Raw genomic sequence first — 21009 nt, 5'->3', positions numbered from 1 at the left:
CAGGTGTCCCCGCTGCTGGACTCTGGGGAGAATGGAGCTCAGTCGCCTTCCCGGAGGAGGTGACTCGGGCCGGGCGGGCCGCGCATTCCTGAGCCCTGAGTCAGTGCGGCCGCCCCCACCGGCCGGGCCCGCCCCCGGCGCGCACGCCCCTCTCACCCTGGCATTCCCGGCGGGCGGGCCGGCCGGACGGGCGGGCGGGCGCGCGGGCGGGGACTCGGCGCGGGAGCCCTCCCAGCCGGCAGTGGCAGCCCTTCCTGGAGGCCCTCAGGAGCCCGGAGGACCCCGGGTGCTGGCGGTGGCAGCGGTGAGTGAGCGCGCCCGCCGGGAAGGCGCAGGGCGCCGCGGGCGGGGCGGGTTCCGGGGCTTCGTCCGCTGCGTTTGGGGCCGGCCCTCAGCACACCGTGGCCAGAGCCGGTGGCAGCGGCTGGAGCCGGGGCGGATTTGGGGTCCAGGTCGGGTCAGGATCCGGGGTTCGGGCCATTCCCCGCCCGAGGCGCCCGAACTTTACTTACTGGATTTCCCCGAGCCGCCCGCGGAGGCGGCCCTACCCCGGATTCCAAACCCGGCGCGCCGCAAAAATAGCCCGTGGCTGGATTAGCATGTCCCAGCGGGCTGACCAGGCCGGACAGCTAGGCTCCAGCCCCCGCCCAACAGCTGAGGGTCCCGGGAGCGGGAGGACTCGGAGTCCGGGGTTGTCTCCGGACCCCTCAGTTGTACCCTCCCCACCGAGGTTCTCCTTCCCGGCCACCACTGGCGGGTGGTGTCTCCCAGTCGAAACTAGGGCTCAGAGGGTGGAACTTCTTGGGATCACCCTGGTCCCAGCTGTACTCCCTGGGGACGGGAATCGTATCAGCACTTACAGCCGTAGCTGTCGAGACGGGGGTGGAGATGGGCCCCTTTCTGCCCCGTCTGTAGCACTGAAACCGCAGGGCTCTGGGAGGTACTCCCGAAGACAGTCCCCTACCCGGCGCTCAGCGGTCAAGAGGAGCAGGCCAGGGCTGAGCATGAGGCCGCCGCAGGGTGCCTTGAAACAGGCCTTCTCTTGGCTGGGGAGATGGAGGGACCCCAGTTGCTCAGGGCAGGGGGTGAGGGCTGGCTGTCGCCCTGCTGGGGCGTGTCTGTGGGGCCGAGTGGGGGGATGGGCAGGGAGTCCCCAGTCTGGAGGCCTTGCTCTGTGCTAGAAAAGACCCCCCCACCCCCCCACCCCACATACACCTTGGGACTTCCTGGCAGAGAAGATTCAAGGATGAAACTGGCTTTTCAGGTTTGGCCCAGCTAGATGCTGGGCACTCCCCACCCCCATGGAACCAGCCTTAGCCCCCTATCTCCTGCCCAGACATTGGGAGAAACCCAGCAGACCAAGTAGCCGGCTGGGGCCGGAGGGGTCCCTGAGGCTGAGCCCCTGCCACCAGGAGTCATTCCGGGCAATCTGGGCCCTTTTGCCTGAGAACTGGACAGGGGCTAACGGGGGCACAGGAGTCAAGTGGCCCCAGATTGAAGGTGTCACCCCTTTAAGCAGCCTCCATTGGCTGAGCTGCCTCCCACTGCACAGACTGATGACCCAGGGCAGCAGAGCTGGGGTGTTGCTGTGACCAGTACCCCTCATCCAGCGCCACTGTGCCGGCCAGACAAACCCCTGCCTTTGGGAGCTTCCATTCTAGGGCCCCCTTGGCTCAGAGAGAATCACCCAGGTTTCCCTGCCTTTCAGGGCCCTCTTAGGGTCTTCTCAGCTCCCACCGCTGCTCAGGGTGGCACCTCCACCCCCACTGCTGCTCTCCCCGGATGTGAGGGGATCCTCGACGCTGGCTCCGGTTTCCCCATCCTGGTGTCTGTGACGGGATCGACTTTCTGTCCAAGGCTCGGGTTCCTCGGCTTCTGCCTGTTTTCTGGGCTGGTGTGTTGGAGGGTGACTTCTCCCTGAATTGAGATGATCTGGGTTGGAGAGGGTGGAGGGAGGGTCCAGAGGGGCCCCACAGCCCTCCACAGCCTGAGGAACCCATGGGCTTGCCCCTTACCTTGGGGGCTGTGGCCAGGGCCAGCTAGGCAGGCCCCCAGGTCCCTTTCACCCCAGCTCTGGACAGACATGGCCCAAGGCTATAAGATGGGTGCAGAGAATCTCTCCCAAGGCTCGTGATAGTTCGGCTGTCAGTCGGGGGTCTTCGGCGTGAGGCAGGTGCATCAGGGTTAGGATGACTGCAGCCATGTCTGCTCCGATAGCAGACGTCAGGGAATCGGTTTCCCCCGTGGGGCCTCTCCAGCACGATCCAGCGGCCCTTGTGTCCTAGGAAGGTGTTGCTAAGCCCTGAGGGTGTCTGGGTACCGGCGGGTACGGCGGGTACGTGTGTGGAGTCAGTTATGGGCACTTAGTGGCCCTCTGCCTGGGGACTCGGCATGGTGATGGGATAGGGGCCCCTTCCCTCTGCAGTTTGAGGGGCTGCTATCACCTAACTCCTGAGGTGCAGCTAGACTCCAGATTGTCACCCCCACAATCTGCTGTAGTTAAGTCTCTGCCCCTACCCCTTGCTGACTGTGGCGTGGACAGGTCGGTCCTTCGACCTCCCTGAGCCTTGGGGCTCCCACACGCCGGGGTGTGTCTGCACTGTCAGACCCAGCAGGGTCAGGGGCTTTCATTCTGGCCATTGGTAACCCTTGGGCCCCGTGCGCCTGCGGAGCCTTTGGACAGTGCTCCTACTCAGCGCTCCCTTTCCTACCCTGTGCATCGCCCTCCCAGTTCAGGGCCCCGTGCCTGCGGGGCCTCCTCCAACAGGAAGACTCTGCCATTCTGTTATTGGCCCTCTGCAGCTCCTCGGGGTGACAGCCGGTGGTGGGTGACATGGGGAGGCAGGGATATGATGTGACCTTCTGACGGGTAGAGGGCACTGTGCAGGTCATCGGCCAGATCTCAGATCTGCCCAGCTCCCCTCTGAGGGTTGAGGAGGGTTGAGGAGGGTTGAGGAGGGTTGAGGGCCTGGCCTGTATCCCTCCCGGTACAATGCCATCTGCAGACGAGGCTAAGAAGCCCAGACAGGTGACTTCCGCTTTACCATCCAGCAGCGTGGGGTGGTCAAGGACTGGATTCTGGGCTGCCAGACAGCTGATGACCCCCCTCCCATGGGAGATCGGGGCTGGGCTTTACATTAGGGGCCAAACAGAAGACTGAGGGTCACAGATCAGGGCTCTAGTGGGGAGGTTGGAGGAGCTGGCTTCTGGGACCATGCTCAGGTGAGCTGGGGACACGTTGGGGCAAATGTCCTGGGGTGGGGCCCATGCTCCAGCTGACCTCAGTGGTGGGCGGTCCCCCGGGCTGGGCAGGGCAGGGAGCCCATGGTTGGCAGGCCTGGTCCTGGGGCCGGGCCATCCACTTGGCCTCTGGCTACCCCTGCCAGCATGGTCCTGCAAGTGTGCGGGAGGCCTGGGCATAGTGGTGGCTGCTGCTCACACCTGGGGATTCAGCTTCACACCAGCCATGGCTGCTGGCCAGGCCCGGGCAGGCCAGAACTTCTCCCCAGCCTCCTCCTGCCTCTCGGCCCAACTTCCCAAACAGGGCATCTCTGAGGGGTTCTGTCCCCAGTACCCCCCACAGCTCCTGCTCATGGCACACGATCTTGGGCCCTCTTACCCCCGGGCACGCTGCCCTTCCTTTGGCTACCTTGCTTAGGCTGCTCCCCAGAGCTGGCAGGCAGCGTCAGCCTTTCTGCTTCTTTAGCACGGCCTGTGTGGCAGGAACTGCTGTGGCCCCTGGCTTCCCTACCCTGGCTTCTGCGTCCCGGCCCCTCCTGCACCCTTGCACAGGGCCAGCCTGAAGGGTCCTCAGTCAACCCCAGAGCAGGAACCTGGGTCAGTGGGACCATCCCCCTGCTCCCCACCCAGCCCTTTGCCCTGATGGCTGTAGCAGTTCCCACCCCTCTCACTGCTGCTTAAAGCAGCCCCAGGGGTCCTGTGACTCTGCGGGGCCTTGCCCCCAACCTCAGCTCATCTTGCCTCATACTCTTCCTGAGCTGTTCAAAGCGTCTGGGGAGCAGTGTCATTTCGTGTCCCCCTGCTGGGCTGGGTCTCCACCCTTGGCATTTGTTTTGTCAGCAATTCTCACTTTACTTCCAGATGCTCCTTTGGGAGTCTCCTGATGGGCTGGGCCCCCGGCGGGCAGCCCTGGGTGGGCAGCCCCGGTGTCGCCAGAGTGAGTCAGATGCTGCGTGACCCCGGGCAGTCGGGCTGTGGTTTCTCCCTGCACCGAGGGGTCAGCAGAGAGGAGATGCTGTTGGGATTTCCACCATGAGGGGCTGCCTGGGAACAAGAGCCCACTGTACACCCAGGGGAGGCCTGGACACTGAGCCACTGTGTCCTCTGGACAGGCACTGCATCCCTCCCCAGTCCAGACTCTTTGTCCGGCCTGGGCCTGCCCCTCCCCCACGCCCTTGGGTCCTGGTGTGGAGCCCTCCTTGGGAATCCCACCCACTTGAGGCCCAGATGGGGAACTGGCACACGGGGAGGGCAGGCTGGGTGTCTTGGAGCTGTGTGGGCTACAGAGCCCCCTCCTGCCTCTGTGCGAAGCACAGGAGGGGTTGGGTGGAGGCAAGGGACATCAGGAGGTCCGGGTACATGGGCAGGGAGTTGGCGCCACCGCTGTGAGCTTCGTGGCCCTGTGTTCACGCTGCCTGTGCATGCTGACCACCCGCTCCCCCCTCCTTGTTTGTGCTGTTCCTGCCCCACATGATCATACAGTCGGCTCCTCCTCCAGACCCAACTGAAGGGCCATCGTCGGGAATCTCCCATTACCCAGATCACAAGGACGACAGGAATCTGTAGCCTGTGCTCCAAAGCGGCCGGTGTTTCCCTGGCAGGGGCTCTGGAGCACGGCGGGCCTGGCGGTGACGGGGCAGCACACACGTGGGTGAACTGAGCTGTGCTGGGGGAGTCCAGGGCCAGGAGCGCCGGTCAGCGGAAGGCAGCCTGACTGAGGTTGGGCAGTGTGCATGTGCAGGGGCCGGGCCCTGAGATGGGAGGAACCAGGTGTCAGGAGAGCCAGGGGGCGGGGCGGGCAGTGGGAGCCCTGGAAAGTCGTGTGTGTGTGTGTGTGTGTGTGTGTGTGTGTGTGTGTGTGTGTGTGTGTGTGGTGGGGGGAGCCAACCAATCAGCTGGCAGAGATTCCTTGTACTGCTGCGTGGGGAACCAGCGAATATCACCTAGGCGTGGAGAGGCCAGTCCCCCAGCCCCCAGGCGGCAGATTCCCGGCAGTGGCCCCAGGTGCCACTCTTGGCCCTGTGCCTCTCTGGACCTCACAGTGACTCCACCAGAAGCACTGGCTTGCTTTTCAGGCGAGAACCCCGAGGCTACACGGGGCACCGGGTGGCCGGGAGGCAGGCACGGACCGCAGGCAGCACAGCCGCCCCATCTGAAATGCTAAAGGGGTTCCCGTCTGTCTGGTTTCTCACCCATAAGGCCCTGCAGGGTCCAGCACAATCTCGGGGGGCAGGTGGCCTGGATTACCACCTGGCAGGCGTGGCTTGACCGTGCCTCGAAGGGCACACGGGCTGCTGTCACAGCCCTGCAGGTTCTGGGTGCCCTGTGTGATCACCGGCTGTCTTCCCGTCGTGCCTGGTGCTGCCTGACATTCCACCACTAGTGCCTGAGACCCCAGGCTGCCCTTCCCAGCCACTTCCTTACCAGCAGCAGGGGGATCTTAAGTCCACATGATCTGTGAAGGGAGGACTGCCCCCCCCCCCCCTGCTGAGCACACCAGGGGGCACGCAGGCCTGGGCTGGGCTTGTAACATGAGTCGGAGGAGGGCTGCTCTCCTGGTTCAGGCGCCTGGGAGACCCATTTTCAGGAGGATTCCTGTTGCTCACTGCCCCCCACCAGACCCTGCCTGCCTTTGTCCCTCTGCAGGGACCCCTTTGTCGGACCCCACATTGTGGGGATCAGCCGGGGTAGGTGCCCAGAAGGGATTCCTGGCTGTGTACGAGCAAATGCTGCCTTCAGCCCTTGTCCTGAGATCACACCAGAAGGGAGGGGACAGGGGCTTGGCTCTGAGGGGGCTACCTGAATGGAGAGACCCCTGGGTGCACAGTCAGCTCAGAGAAGAGGTGGGACCATGAGGGACGGAGTAAGAGCCTAGAGAGGCATCCCTGAAGGACTCCTTCCCACCGAGCCTGTTCCCGGTTGGTGTAGTGCAAGTGGGAGCTGTGAGCAGGGCGTGCGAACGGTCCCTAGTTGGTGCAGGGCCAGGCGGAGTATAAGTGATGAGTAGTTCACTATAGGGGCCACAGGACCTGTGAGCAGTGCCCTGGCCCTGGCCCTGGCCGTTGTAGAGCCAGGGGGAACTGTGAGTAGTAGTCAATAGTTTACCCTGTTTGGTGTAAGGCCGGTAGGAGCTGCCCCCCACAGCCTGGCCCGGCCCCCAGTCGACGGGGGGCCAGGAGGAGCTGTGTGCAGCAACCAGGGCTGTTTTTGGTCTATATAGTCCCAGTGGCAGCTGTGAGAAACCGTCCCGGGCCTGTCCCTGGTTTGCGTAGGGGCAGGAGGAGCTCTGCCCAGCACTCTGTGCCCTCCCTGGGCTGTGTCGGAGTGGGAGCAGACGCCTTCCTCAGGAAGTCCCAGGCCAGTGCAGAGCCAGAGCTTCCCCGAGCCCTTCCCGGGGCTGTAAGAGCAGGCGGAGCCGTGAGCAGTGTCCCGGGCCTGTCCTCAGTTACGCTACCCTGAATATGTGACTCTGGGCAAGTCAAGCCTCTGCTCTCAGGCCTCAGTATCCTTATTTCTAAGGAATGGGAGGGGCCTTCCCTGTATTTACTCTGAGCAGCTGGGAGGGAGGCTCAGAAGTGGAAGCTGTTTCTAGGGTTGTTGGTAGGTGGGTTAGAGACCTGTTGGGATCTGAATCTCTTTGAGGAGGCTGAGGAATTTGGGGGTCTCTGCCCCAGTATTGGTTGGCCACTCCCCTCGTACCTGTGTCCCCCGTTGTGCTCAGGGAACCCTCCCAATCCTTGGTATCCTGTTTTCAGGTCCTTTGTGGCCCTTCTTTGGGAAGGGCGATCCAGACCTGTCCTGAGAGTGATGCTTTGTAAGGAGGGAAACAATGGCAAGTAAGCTGTGGTCACATGACCTTGGCCTCCCAGTGCCATGGCCAGGCAGTGGTGGCCCAAACCAAACCCTGGCCTCCCTCTCTGCTCTGGGTCCTGGGCCCTTACTCTGCACCTAAGTGATAGATTTGGGATTGGGTCTCAGATGCCTAGGTCTGGGGCTGGACAAGCGGCCCTGCCGCAGCTGAGCTGCTCTGCTGCTCTTTCTGGGTGCATGGCACCCCCTGGTGGTCACGGCAGCATCTGCGCCCAGGTGGGTTTCAGGAGGCGCTGTGGCAGCTGTGGCAGCTGCAGCAACCCTGGGAAGCCACGCGGCCACGCCTCTGTGACACCAGGTCTTCACACACCCCAGTGGCGGACGTAGGGGCCCTCTGTGTCTGGGGCAGACGGCATGGTGGTTAAGAGGGTGCGGGCTGAGGCTTGCCTTGTGCACAGACTGCGGTGAGCTCCTCAGCCTGCCTGGGGCCCCGTCTCCCCAGACCTCTGCTCTGGCAGTTCCGGGTGCCGGGAACAACCCTCCACCCCCAGCCTTTCTAACTTGATCTCCTCCTTCCGTCCTTTGCTCAGGTGTCACCTCACAGGGAGGCCTCACTGCCCCTGGCAACAGCAATGTGCCGATTTTGTGCCTATCACACCTCTCATCTTCTAACACAGTGTTATCTGCTTACTTACAGGTTATAGTGTGTTTGGACTGTTAGTTCCAGGAGGGCAGGGATTTGTCTAGTTTGGTTTCTCTGTTTCTCCACCTATGTGACCCAAGCACCGAAGAGTGGCTCACAGTAGTTGCTTTAATACCTGTCACATAAATTTATATTGTCTGGGAGCCTGGCGTGTGCCCAGCGATGCATGTCGGGATGAACGCGGCAGGGACCGTGCACATCCGCGTTGAGCTCCTGGGGCTTCGGCGGCGGGAGCCGGGACCACCCTGGTTAGGGCTATTACCGCGTCTCCTTTCTCCCGGGTCTGGGCCCAGGGAACTTCAGGCATCTGTCAGCATGTCAGTGAATAACACATCGCCTCCTAGGCCCACACTGCCGCACCCGGAACCATGAGCGAGGCCCGCAGGGACAGCACCAGCAGCCTGCAGCGCAAGAAGCCACCCTGGCTGAAGTTGGACATTCCGGCTGTGGCGCCCCCCGTGGCAGAGGAGCCCAGCTTCCTGCAGGTAGGCCCTGGCCCGCTTGGGCTGTGGGTGCTTCCCATCCAGCCCCCTCACCACGACCCCATTGCCCAGCCCCTGAGACGCCAGGCTTTCTTGCGGAGTGTGAGTATGCCGGCTGAGACGGCCCACATCCCTTCGCCTTACCATGAGCCCCGCCGGCCAGTGCTGCAGCGCCAGACATCCATCACACAGACCATCCGCAGGTACGACACTCCGCCTTGGCTGCTCCGTGGGTCGAGAGCTGGGGGCTGGTGGGACAGAGGCAGGCACACGGGGTCCCCTTCAGGTAGCGAGGCTGGGAATGGGGTAAGGGCCCCTCCTGTCTTGGCTTTCTCCTCAGTCTTGTTCCCCCTGTCACCCCTGCCTCCTCCTGCTTGGGGACTGACTCGTCTCACCTACCACCCTTCTCTGCTGCCCCCAGCACTTGCTCTCTCCTTCTCTGTCTCCCCCACCCCAATGCTCTGGCTCCTGAACAGCCGGCAGGTGCGCTTTGGGCGCGTCCACACTCTGCCCCTCTTGGGCTCCCCTGCTGCCCGCAGGGCACTCCCACAGCGCCGGTCTCTCTCTCGGTCTCTGCTCAGGTACCTCGGGCAGGGTGTGAGTGCGTTAGCATCAGCTGGTGTGTGCATGGCTTGGGGCCTCTTGGGAGCTGGCAGCTCGGTTTGCATTCCCTGGGGCTCCTACTGGCAGGTGCTGTCTGTGCTTTTGCTTGCATGTCCAAGGGCTGTGGGCAACCTGCCTGGGCTTGCAGTGCCCATTGCTCGAGTCCTGTGGCGTCCAAGGTCAAGCTGCTGCCCAGGGCTCGGTTGTCCCCGGACGAGCTAAGGGCTGAGCTCTGAGTACCATCTCTGGATGCTGTGTCTCCTCACAAACCCGTTTCTCAGGGGTGGGTGTGGGCCTGGGTAAGGTGCTCACCTGGACAAGGCCTATTGTCTGCGGTTCTAGGGGAATTTGCAGTTGGCTAATTGTTTAGGGGGCAGCCAGGCTGGGACCCACTCATCCTCTTCACTGGACGCAGCTCAACTGGACCCCAGACCCTGGAGTGATGGAGGCCGGGGGGGAAGCATGCTACGCAGGCGGTGGGCCTGTGAGGCCCCCACTGGGGAGGGGAGAGATCTGCTTCCCCTTGTTGAGTCCCTCCCATGGCAGGGGCACAGCTGACTGGTTCGGAGTGAGCAGAGACAGTGACAGCACCCAGAAGTGGCAGCGCAAGAGCATTCGTCACTGCAGCCAGCGCTATGGGAAGCTGAAGCCGCAGGTCATCCGGGAGCTAGACCTGCCCAGCCAGGACAATGCCTCCCTGACCAGCACGGAGACGCCCCCGCCGCTGTACGTCGGACCGTGCCAGCTGGGCATGCAAAAGGTGTGCCTGCCCCCCGCTGCCTCCCAAAGGCTGCTCACTCTGCTCCCCTGGGCTGAGCTGGGGACACCTGAGCGGAGGAGGTTCCTTGAAACTCATGGTCTGGGATGGGGGTCGGATGGTCCCATAAAGACACCTAAGATACTTTCTGGGAAGGGAGGATTGGGGGATGGGACAGGTTCCTGGGATTCTATCATGGGGCCAGCTCTGGATGGGAGAGCATCCCAGGGTGAAGAGCAGCGTGAAGGCCCTACAGGCGGGGAGAGGGACCCCTCTGGGTGCAGCGGGGTGGGGGGCTACCCATGCTGTCCAGGCACCCACTGGAGCGTGGGAGGAGCGGCAGCTGTGTTCTCCACAGTGGGGCTGGGGTGGGGAAGGAGCCTTTGGGGTGATGACCCAGCCCCCCGACTCCTGCATCTCCTCCCCTCCGCCAGATCATAGACCCCCTGGCCCGGGGCCGGGCCTTCCGCATGGCGGATGACACCGCCGATGGCCTGAGTACCCCGCACACGCCCGTCACTCCGGGTGCTGCCTCCCTCTGCTCCTTCTCCAGCTCCCGCTCGGGTTTCAACCGGCTTCCACGGCGGCGCAAGCGTGAGTCTGTGGCCAAGATGAGCTTCCGGGCAGCTGCAGCGCTGGTGAAGGTGGGTGCAGGGGCTGGGTAGGGGTTGGGGCTGACCTGGTAGCATGCCACATGCTCACCTCCTCGCTGGCAGGGTCGTTCTGTTAGGGATGGCACATTGCGCCGGGTGCAGCGCCGAAGCTTCACTCCTGCCAGCTTCCTGGAGGAGGACACAGCTGACTTCCCCGATGAGCTGGACACCTCCTTCTTTGCCCGGGTAAGAGCACAGGGGTGTCCGTCCCCCTGGACCCTTCCACCTATGTGTTCCACCCTGACCGTGCGTGTTTGCTCAGGAAGGTGTCCTTCACGAGGAGCTGTCCACATACCCAGATGAGGTGTTCGAGTCCCCATCGGAGGCAGCGCTCAAGGACTGGGAGAAAGCCCCGGACCAGACGGACCTGACAGGGGGGGCCCTGGACCGCACGGAGCTGGAGCGCAGCCACCTGATGCTGTGCGTGGGAGCGGTGTGGGGAGGGCGGGCAGTCCAGTCGGGGCTGGGGGCGGAGGGCAGGAGCAGTAGGGCCCGGCAGGATGCCCTGGAGGGCTGAGGGAAGGGGTCCCCTTGGCTACTGTGGCTGGCTGACCCAGGGCTGGGCTCCATTCAAGTCTCAGCTGCCCACCTGGGGAACAGAAGTGAAGTCCCAGAGCCCTGAGGCTGCACAGAATTCAGCGGGGAGGCCAGGGAACTGTTTGTAGATCTGGTCCCACCTTCCTACCGTCTTCCTACCAGAAGGGCTCAGGATTGCTCTTTACTGGTAAGGAGGAGGGCGCACAGAGTCTTCGCCACTACGTGGGAGCAAGACAGAGACAGAAGGTTGTCCTGGGCTGGCCTGGGCCAGACTGCAGCAGGATGGGGGTCTGGCATGGGAGGTGACCATGGTGCCTCTTCCCCCCAGGCCCCTGGAACGCGGCTGGCGGAAGCAGAAGGAGGGCGGCCCCGTGGCCCCGCAGCCCAGGGTGCGTCTGCGTCAGGAGGTGGTGAGCACGGTGGGGCAGCGGAGGGGCCAGCGCATTGCTATGCCGGTGCGCAGGTTCTTCGCTCGGGAGAAGAGGCCTTATGGGCTGGGCATGGTGGGACGGCTCACCAACCGCACCTACCGCAAGCGGATCGACAGCTATGTCAAACGCCAGATCGAGGACATGGATGACCACAGGTAGGCACGGAGGGGATGTGGCTTGTGGCAAGCAAGACTCTGCGTTGGGGTGGGGGCTTCGGGTTGGAGATGCCACCTTCCCCGCCTTGGCTGACGCTCCGCCCCTCAGGCCCTTTTTCACCTACTGGCTCACCTTCGTGCACTCACTGGTCACCATTCTGGCCGTGTGCATCTACGGCATCGCACCCGTGGGCTTCTCGCAGCATGAGACCGTGGACTCGGTGAGCCCCAGTGCCTCTCCAGGCCCAGACCAGTGAAGTCCGGGCTCTGGACTCCCTCCTGCCCACTCTGGAAGAAGAGTGGGCTCCTTCTGATCTTTTCCCCCCAACTTCCCAGGTGCTGCGGAACCGTGGGGTCTATGAGAATGTCAAGTACGTGCAGCAAGAGAACTTCTGGATCGGGCCCAGCTCGGTGAGGGAGGAGCCTGGCAGGGTGGGTGGGCAAGGACGCTGGGCCGGCAGCTGACCAGGACTTCAGCTGCACGTTGCGCCCCCTGTAGGAGGCTCTCATTCACCTGGGCGCCAAGTTCGCGCCCTGCATGCGCCAGGACCCACAGGTGCACAGTTTCATCCTCGCTGCGCGGGAGCGGGAGAAGCACTCCGCCTGCTGTGTGCGTAATGACCGGTCGGGCTGCGTGCAGACCTCGGCGGAGGAGTGCTCGGTGCGTGCCCCTGCCCGCAGCTCGTGCCCCGCCGCTCTGCGCAGTGTGCTTGTGGCCAGGGTGCGACCCCGGGTGGAGCTGGTTGAGTTGTCCTTTACCCTGGATCGCAGCACGGTACACCTTCCCGTTGTGCGAGGGCCCTCGCGTAATGGTCAGCCACGCCCAGCCCCTCCGGCTCGCCCCACAGGCACCGTCAGGGAGTCGTGCGATGTCTCTGGCTGGGGTGGGCTCTTTATCTGTGTTTTGCTTTTGTGCAAGTCTTAAGTTTATGGAAGTGGTATTGCTTTATTTTTTCCACTAAACAACTACAAAAGAAAAAGAGTCATCCAAGTTTTCATTACCTCACTTTATGAGGAGGTGCCAGCACTTACACCGGGCCCTAACTTTGGACACAAGTGGTTTTTAATTTTACACTAATATGAATTATGTTCTTGAGCTTGTAACAGAATTACGCCATGTACACGCACATTTCCAGTGTGTAAATGGGTAGATTTTGGGTTGTGGGCTCAGGAGGGTCTTGGTGTTTTGCTTTCTATTCCTGCCTTCTGGAGACCGTGCTGGGTGGGGGAGGCCCTGAGGCTGGCCCTGTCTCCCACAGTCCACGCTGGCTGTGTGGGTGAAGTGGCCTGTCCACCCCGGTGTCCCAGACCTCGCTGGCCACAAGCGGCAGTTTGGCTCGGTCTGTCACCAGGACCCCAGGTCAGTGCTGCCGGCCTGTCCCTCCCTCCCTCCCTGAGCAGTGGAGGAGGTGTAGCTGCTCCCTTGGGTTGGGTGGAAGGGTGACAAAGCGGGGTCTGACCACCTCCTGGGCTCACACAGGGTGTGTGACGAGCCATCCTCTGAGGACCCCCATGAGTGGCCAGATGACATCACCAAGTGGCCGGTGAGCTGGGATAGATGGCTGGGGTTGGGGAGTCACCTGTATCGTGTGGGGGAGGAGTCTGCACCTCACTCATTTATAAGGCCAGGAGGTCCCCATTGCGGGACCGCCCTGTCTTCGGATGTAATGCCGTTGGTCTTGGCCTAGCCAATCCTTCCACCAAAACCTGCCCCTCTGAACATGTAGCCAGAACCACATAGACTTGGGAGGTCAAATGACATGATTTCAACTTGACAGATGGGAAAACTGAGGCTTAGGATGCGGTAGCTTGTTTGAAGGCACGGCCTGTTTTCTACTATAGGAGCATGTCCACCTCTGCCCAACCCCCAAAGCACAGTGTGGGCCCAGGGTTGGAGGAGGCCCCTACCCAACTCGCCCCATTTGTGACCCAGATATGCACCAAAAACAGCGCGGGGAACCACACCAACCACCCCCACATGGACTGTGTCATCACAGGCCGGCCCTGCTGCATCGGCACCAAGGGCAGGTGGGTGTGCCTGCACGCAGAAAGGGGCCCTGGGTCTCTGCCCTTCTGTGGAGTCCAGGGATAACGCAAGATAGCGAGGGTGTGGGGTGAGAGGGTCTGGGCTTCTCCAGGGCCAACAGACAGGGGAGTGGGGCTGAGACCCAGGCCTGCGTGGTATAATCAGGGACCTCTGCCCCTGGGCTCCGGCTGCCCCCTCTGCAAGGCTTCCCAACGCTGACTCGACTTTCCAGGTGTGAGATCACCTCCCGGGAGTACTGTGACTTCATGAGGGGCTACTTCCACGAGGAGGCCACACTCTGCTCTCAGGTAGGCGTCCAGGGTCACGCCCCCCTGCCCCCACCATGCAGGCGCTGACAGGCCCCTCTGCGCAGGTGCACTGCATGGATGACGTGTGCGGGCTCCTGCCCTTCCTCAACCCCGAGGTGCCCGACCAGTTCTACCGCCTCTGGCTGTCCCTCTTCTTGCACGCCGGGCAAGTGACACATACAGGCTGAGCAGGGTTGGGTGGTCTCAGGGACCCTAGGAATGGCTGGCGAGGGGATGCCCTTCCCTGCTGAGTGCCCCCCTCCCCACCTCACAGCATCCTGCACTGCCTGGTGTCCGTCTGCTTCCAGATGACTGTCCTGAGGGACCTGGAGAAGCTAGCAGGCTGGCACCGCATAGCCATCATCTACCTGTTGAGCGGCGTCACCGGTAACCTGGCCAGCGCCATATTCCTGCCATACCGAGCAGAGGTAAGGCTGCCCCAGGTTCTAGCCTGGGAGCATCTCCAATTGGCTCCTTAGTCCTGCCGTGCTGTCTGGGCCACGAGAGGTGGGATGGCTGCGCGTCCGAGGGCCCTGCTCAGCATCCCCACGGCCCACACAGGTGGGCCCGGCTGGCTCGCAGTTCGGCATCCTGGCGTGCCTCTTCGTGGAGCTCTTTCAGAGCTGGCAGATTCTGGCTCGGCCCTGGCGCGCCTTCTTCAAGCTGTTGGCGGTGGTACTCTTCCTCTTCACCTTTGGGCTGCTGCCGTGGATCGACAACTTCGCGCACATCTCAGGCTTCGTCAGCGGCCTCTTCCTCTCCTTTGCCTTCCTGCCCTACATCAGCTTTGGCAAGTTTGACCTGTACCGTAAACGCTGCCAGATCATCGTCTTCCAGGTGGTCTTCCTGGGCCTCCTGGCTGGCCTGGTGGTCCTCTTCTACTTCTACCCTGTGCGCTGTGAGTGGTGTGAGTTCCTCACCTGCATCCCCTTCACTGACAAGTTCTGTGAGAAGTATGAGCTGGACGCCCAGCTCCACTGAGCTGGCGGGGGCGCCAGGGCCACAGGCCTCCAGCAGGCTGGAGCCAGGCGGACTGCCCACCCCGAGCCTCACAGGCCACGGGGCCTTGTCAAGCAAGCCCTGTGGGTGCCTTGCCTGTTTCCTGGACACAGACCTCTTGTGCCTTGTTCGCTGCTGTCGAACCTCTTGTACTTCCGGGCATTTATTACACTAGTTCCTGTGATTACCTTCTAACTAGTCTCTTGACTACCACCTCGTGTGGCCAATAAATGGACTGGGAGCGTTTTAGCTGCCACTAACTTGACCTCAGCTGTCTCCTCCTTCCTGAGGGAAAATGTCCATGGCACCTCCCCCTAGTGAAGTCCTTAAGCCAGGTGGACACACCTTGCCCCCCTTCCTTAGAGTGACTGATAGCCATAGACACAGACCCATGGGTCAGCTGCCACATGTCCCCACACACTTAGAAGGGCCCCCGTCAGCCCAGCCAGCAGCTGCTACTTCAGCACCAGGCTGTCTCCCATTCCAGGAGCCCAGGGAAGGCACTGAGGTGGACGGACCCCGTGGGCTGAGGCTGGAGGCCCTGGACACGGCTGTGCTCTTGCTTCTCCACAAGCGGAAACAGAAAGCCGGTTGCTTTGCTTTATTTCCTGCCTGCTGCAGGGCTCAGAGCAACCGGCTCACCTGCACCATTCTCTGCCCCGTGCCTCCCCCATGATGGGGGCTGTGCTAGGCCCCTGTACCCTGGTACTGTGGCTTCTTGACTTTTCTAAGTGGCAAAGAGATTTATTCTGTACATGAGGCCATGCCCACAGTCCTGTGGGATCTGCCGTGAAATTATGGTGTTTGGGTCAGGGAGGGGTCAAGTTCAGGTCTTGAGCATGGGCTCACCCGTCCTACTCCCGAGGGCCCGGAGTTCACTCTGGCAGTTCCAGCTGTGCGCAGCTGGTGAGTCTCCCTCTTCTGTGGGTAGGGGACAGTGCAGTGACCCAAGGCTTACTCCTGCCAGGGAGGAGCCTGGCCACGTGCACACAGTTGTCCTGCTTGGAGGGTCATTTTTGCCTCAGTTTTTTGATGAAGGACACCTCATCCCGATTCCGGATACCATAACTGAAAGAGAAGGAAAAATGTCGGTATCCAACCTATAGACGGTTATGCCTGTGACGCCTCACTTGAGGCTCGTGAGAAGCCAAGAAACAACAGAGGGAAGAGTGTGCTGTCCAGGCAGGCAAGGACGGGCAGTGGCCACCCTCCCAATGACCCTAACTGCCAGCGGGCAGCCTTTCACCCCCACACACTCTTTCTCCTCCCTTCCGGGCTCTGCGTAGCCCTGAACTGCCACGGGTAAGAAACAGCAGGCCCCTCACTGCTCCTCTGCCTCCCATTCTCCTAGTAGGGAGAGCCCCCAGCAGGAGGACATCGGTCTAGCCAGGGACTCTCCTAGTCTCAAATTCCCAGGAACTGGCTGAAGAGCCGGCTGGGAGGGCCCAGTCCTTTGGCAGAGCACGAGAAACTGGAGGGCATAGTCCGCATGCCTCCCTGCAGCTCAAGACGTGGCCTGAACTTACTCTCGGAGCTTCTTCCTGTCCTCTGTGAGCTTTTCTCCCGCAGAAGTTAGGTGGTACGTCCTCCACACATAGGACCTGCAAGATAGGGATTCAGGTAAACCCCGAGCAGGGGCAGCGGGCAGCTGGGATGCAGAGGCTGGGTGTGAGAAGGGCTCGCGGTGCGTAACCCCTAGGCGCAGAGGCACCGCCCTGTCTGAAGCATCTGAAGGATGGTGACAGGGAGCTTGTCGCATGTCAGTGCTTCGTAGCGGAGACCAGGCAGTTAAAAGCCCATGTCCAGCAGGAGCCATGCCTACTCACCAGCTGATGTGCTGAATGCCCCCTTCACGCTCCTGCCTGAGCTGCACGTATCTCTGGATGGCCTTCTTCAGGTCCAGGACCGTGGCGTTCTGTACTACAACCACAGCTGCAACAAGGACAAATGAGAGAAGATCCCACAGCCACAGCCTCGGATGGCAGGAGAGGAACCCCAGAAGCCCTGTCAAGCCTTGTTTCTGACCGAGGCTCAAGTTCGGGCAGGGTGGGCTTGTGGTTGCCCCCAACCCCCTGGACATGGCCTCTTGCCATCCCACTGCCCAGCCCCTGTGGCAGCGCAGCCTGCATGGCCTGAGGGAGCTGGGCGGCACTTACGCATGACTTCCCCATCCATCTTGCACACTCGGACTGTCATCGCTTGGCCATATTCCAGGGCTATTTGGGAATTGACCTCTTCCAGAGTAACCTAGAAAAGACCAAGAGTGGAGGTGGGAGCCCGATTCTCTTCCACCCCCAACAACAGAAAAACAAGCTGACAGTGTCCAAAAACTGGTGCCATATTTTAGGAAGGACAAGAAAGGGAAGGGACTCTTGCTTATACATTAGAGCTTCCCAGTGTTTCGGCACCTCGGACTCACGCTCCACCATGTTTTCTATTTAAAGTCCAAAGTGGGCAGAGGCTCAGAAGAAAGGAACATAGAAACAGGCAAGAAGAATGAACAGCCCTGGATCCTCTCACCAGGGGATGGGTAGGAGAAAGAACCCTGCTGGTCAGCTCGGTCTGAGAGCCCCTGACCACCAACCAGGATCCAGGCCTGGGCCTCAGGACCAGGTTGCGGCAGGTGAAGAAAATAGTAGTTTAATTCTAAAACTCCATGATGGACAAACTAATACTGAAGCCTGAGAAGGGGAATCCCAGTAATAATGACTGTGTCTTTATTATTTTGTTTGCCATAGGCTTTTTTACACCAACTTTGAGTTACAAACCTATGTGTTAAAATGTTAGGTATCCTCATAACTGGGTTTTTGGCGCCCTTTTAAATTCCGTGCCCAAGGCGAGAGCCTCGCTGCCCCATCCTAGGCCCGGCCCTGATTAAGACTCTCGTTTACGCCCAGAGGTGCCTTACTGAGGTCTCTGGGCCACTGCCCCCAACAGCACCCGGGGCCGGTCCACGCCCCCTACGCAGGGCTCAGCGGGGAACAACCCCGGTCCCTTGCCCGCGCGCACCTGGATCGGTAGATCGCAGAGGAGCGGGTCCTGCACCACCATGGCTAGACCTTCCTGGAACACGTCCACAGCCTCGGAGTGCGGGAGGGCCTCCTCTTCATCCTCTTCGTCCTCCTGCACCTCAGGCGGTGCCGCCGCCTCCGCCTCCTCCAGGGCGCCTTGACGTCCCAAGAGTTCCGTGCGCACCGGCTGTCTGCTGAGGGACGCTGGGCGTGCACTGCCGGGAGAGCCGCACGCAGTTCCGCCGGAGGAGCATCGAGGGGTGGGGCTTCCGCCAGAACCAATAAGAAGTCCAAGATGGCCTGCCGCAGTGCTCGCTGGGAGCGCGGAATCGGCGTGTCTATTGGTGGGCTGAGGGGGCGGTGGCCAGGACCGACGTGAGTTCGGGCCAGACACAGCCTCGGCACCCAAACGACCGCAGGGACTGCGGGGACCTGCAGGGCAAGTCATCTGCCATGCTGCTCTTCTGTCCAGGCTGCGGGAATGGGCTCATCGTGGAAGAGGGACAACGCTGCCACCGTTTCGCCTGCAACACCTGCCCCTACGTGCACAACATCACCCGCAAGGTGCGTTCCGGAGCCCGGCGTCGGGCCGGGCGCCTCCCACAGGCCTCCAGGCGCTCCACGCCCGCCATTCCCAGAGTCCGCCTCTACCCGCCGGTTCTCTCCCGGCCGCTTCCGATCGGCTCTACCTTCGAGTCCACCTAGAATCCGTCCGTGTGTCCCTTCCTAGCGCCGTCACCCTGGGTTATCGTCGTTACCTCCCTTTGGGCTGGCGGCTAACACATGTGTTCCCTACGCTGGGGTCACAATAGCGGTCAGAGTGGTCCTGGTAACTTTTAGGTCAACCCGAGACCGTCCCGAGCTCAGAAACCCTCGGCAGTTCCCCCGCTTACTCAGTGGAAGCTAAAGGGTTCACAGGACCCAACCTCTCCCTCGAGCCTCGCTTCTCTGATTTCACGTACCAACACCAGCCTCTTGGAGGCTCTCCCGTCACGCACGTTCTTGTTTGCAGTTAGTGTCACTGCAGTCAGTGTTGAAGGAAGTCTGGGGAGACTCTTGAGGGCAGGTATGGAGATACGGTTCGGTGGCCCAGGTCTGTCCTGTTCACTGACCTGGAGCTGAAAGTCTTCCTGTTGTTCGTTAGGTTACAAATCGGAAGTATCCAAAGCTGAAAGAAGTGGATGATGTGCTTGGTGGAGCAGCTGCCTGGGAGAATGTTGACTCTACTGCAGGTAGGAAAGGAAAACCCTTTTTATTACCGAGTTGTGGATAAAAACAGGAGGCCGCTGACCGCCACTCCTTGTCAGAATCTGTGGCTACTTACAGGAAGTGGGCTTCTAAAGATAGAAAGTGTATTTGTTTCTTAATAACTTATTTGTTACACAAATGATGTTGGAGCAAGCCTTGGAGCCATGCGTGCCTGAGTTCGAGTTTCGGGGTGACTTCTTACTGTGGTATGACCTCGGGGTCCCTGACCTCTCGGGGGCTAGTCCCTACTCACAGGTGGTAGAGCGCAAAGTGAGCTTATACAGTGTTGGGCCCTGAGCGGGCGGTAGCTCTGACGGCAGCAATGGCAGGAGTAATGCAAATCAACCAAGGAAAAATACGGCCTTTTTGCTCTAACGCAGAGTTTTAAAAGTTAACACCAGAGAGCATTAAACTGCAGTCTTAGTAAAATAAATGTTTATTTCAAGTCTTGATTCATTTCTGATAGTGATAGTTGTGACGGCAGAAAGACGGAGAAGAGCCCTAGACGCGACCAGTACTGAGGGGAGAAGGAACTAAGTCACGACTAGTACTGTCTCTTTCTCCCGTAGAAGACCACCCGTCTGCTATGTTAAAAATTTAGCAGTGGCAGAATTTGTCATTCAAAGATGAATTACGTACCAGATGTTCAAAATGGTGTTCGAGAGTGTGAAGGTGTTTCCCTCAAGAGCGGGGTTAGTTTCTCAAAGTGAAATCACTTTGAAGGTGAATGTGTGCCTCGGGGCCCTCTGAAAAGGTGTGGGAGGTGCGGTGAGACCTGGGCAAGAACAGCCTGAGGTGCTAACTGCCAGAATGCTTCCCCGACTACGAGGGAAGTGGGTGAGTCTTCCATTGGAGCTTCTCCGGGAAGGTGAGAGGGCGCGCGTTGCACTCGTTAGGGGGGGTCTGTGGGGCGTCCACCCTGTAATTCACACAGCAGCCGTAAGTCACCTTTTGCGTTGTTTCCAGCCCATCTTCAACCAGATCTGGGAAGAGTCGTGGGACCCAGGGCGGGGAGGAGAGGAGTTTGCAAGCTCTCCTGGATCCCTCAGTGGGAGAGCATACTGGGGGTGAGAGCACTGTTCGGGACCTTAAATCACGGTACAGGGGACACTAGATAAGTGAGGAGGGTCTTTGCTGCCTTTCACCGAACACCTACTTCTAAGAGGTACGTCGGTCACAAACATCAGTGAGGGTCACTTGTTTTTTTTTCTTGTTTCTAGAGCCGTGTCCCAAATGTGAACATCCTCGTGCCTATTTCATGCAGCTTCAGACCCGCTCTGCGGACGAGCCCATGACCACCTTCTACAAGTGCTGCAGCGCTCAGTGTGGGCACCGCTGGCGGGACTAGAGCCAGGCCGGCCCGGCTGTGTTCGTGGCTGCTCACCTCGCTTCCCCGGAGTGGGTTCCTAGCGGGGAGCGAGCACTGTGTGGCCCGAGGGTCTCTGCTGGTGTGGTGGAAAGCCAGCGTTTTTAGGGTTGTTGACCAGGGTGTCAGGAAATGGACAGCCCACCTGCCAACCAGCGGGTGAGCTCACTGATGTCCAGGGAGACTGTGGGGGGGGGCCATCCACAACTAAGAGCACTCTGTGTAAGGTCCTGTTCATTCATCCTGTGCGTTTATTGGACAATTGATACTCTTTTACTATCGACCAACAATCTTAAATATTTACGTTGCACAGCTAATAAAGCAAAACTTACTAATTTTGTACATTAGTTGTTCCTAAATATTTAACTGTTAATTACAAACTTAATAAAAATTTATTCCTGAATATTAATTAAAATGAAAAGCTTAATATTGATTGCCCTTCTCAGTGTTTTATATGATTTAGGTAGATGTCAAACCACAAATCATGATTCCAAAATTAACTTCCGTACTTAGGACTAAACTGGTTACAAAATTGCTAATGATGTAGATTTAAATATATTATTTCTATTCTTGCTACTTAGGATTACAATCAATTTATCAGATACTATGTTTTTATACTTTGTGTGTTCTTTCCACTCTGAAAGAAAAAGGACACTTTAAACTAGCTGGGGACAGGATCT

The 21009-nt window shown here is 60.2% G+C and overlaps 3 protein-coding genes across 6 annotated transcripts; 2 read left to right on the top strand and 1 right to left on the bottom strand.

The window, feature by feature from the left end:
• The first annotated feature begins 175 nt into the window (after window positions 1-175).
• RHBDF1 (rhomboid 5 homolog 1) lies at window positions 176-14969 on the top strand. Of its 3 annotated transcripts, XM_053927363.1 has the most exons (19): window positions 176-304; window positions 8098-8238; window positions 8308-8438; window positions 8712-8816; window positions 9385-9598; window positions 10030-10239; window positions 10312-10434; window positions 10511-10668; window positions 11114-11371; window positions 11481-11592; window positions 11708-11782; window positions 11871-12032; window positions 12631-12731; window positions 12852-12915; window positions 13305-13399; window positions 13630-13705; window positions 13771-13871; window positions 13980-14133; window positions 14267-14969. In XM_053927363.1, the coding sequence occupies exons 2-19, from the start codon at window positions 8122-8124 to the stop codon at window positions 14684-14686; spliced, it is 2676 nt and encodes an 891-aa protein (XP_053783338.1). In that variant the 5' UTR covers window positions 176-304; window positions 8098-8121; the 3' UTR covers window positions 14687-14969. The 3 variants fall into 3 exon arrangements, with proteins under 3 accessions (XP_053783338.1, XP_053783350.1, XP_053783341.1); XM_053927375.1 differs by lacking the exon at window positions 8712-8816; XM_053927366.1 differs by lacking the exon at window positions 8712-8816 and having other exon boundaries at window positions 8098-8438.
• Window positions 14953-17947, bottom strand: SNRNP25 (small nuclear ribonucleoprotein U11/U12 subunit 25). Its single transcript, XM_024553101.3, has 5 exons — window positions 17714-17947; window positions 16861-16951; window positions 16531-16636; window positions 16231-16305; window positions 14953-15772 (listed from the first exon to the last, which is right to left on the bottom strand). The coding sequence occupies exons 1-5, from the start codon at window positions 17753-17755 to the stop codon at window positions 15715-15717; spliced, it is 372 nt and encodes a 123-aa protein (XP_024408869.1). The 5' UTR covers window positions 17756-17947; the 3' UTR covers window positions 14953-15714.
• A 108-nt stretch (window positions 17948-18055) lies between these two features.
• On the top strand, window positions 18056-20762 carry POLR3K (RNA polymerase III subunit K). Of its 2 annotated transcripts, XM_045189664.3 has the most exons (4): window positions 18056-18279; window positions 18860-18947; window positions 19930-20030; window positions 20184-20304. In XM_045189664.3, exons 1-4 carry the CDS (start codon window positions 18169-18171, stop codon window positions 20256-20258), a joined length of 375 nt encoding a protein of 124 aa, XP_045045599.2. In that variant the 5' UTR covers window positions 18056-18168; the 3' UTR covers window positions 20259-20304. The 2 variants fall into 2 exon arrangements, with proteins under 2 accessions (XP_045045599.2, XP_024409171.2); XM_024553403.4 differs by lacking the exon at window positions 19930-20030 and having other exon boundaries at window positions 18070-18279; window positions 20184-20762.
• Window positions 20763-21009: the final 247 nt, after the last annotated feature.

The sequence above is a fragment of the Desmodus rotundus genome, chromosome 1 (genome assembly GCF_022682495.2).
Source record: "Desmodus rotundus isolate HL8 chromosome 1, HLdesRot8A.1, whole genome shotgun sequence".
NCBI lineage: Eukaryota > Metazoa > Chordata > Mammalia > Chiroptera > Phyllostomidae > Desmodus > Desmodus rotundus.
Note: the sequence above shows the minus strand (reverse complement) of the source record. Positions and strands in the feature narration are given on the sequence as shown.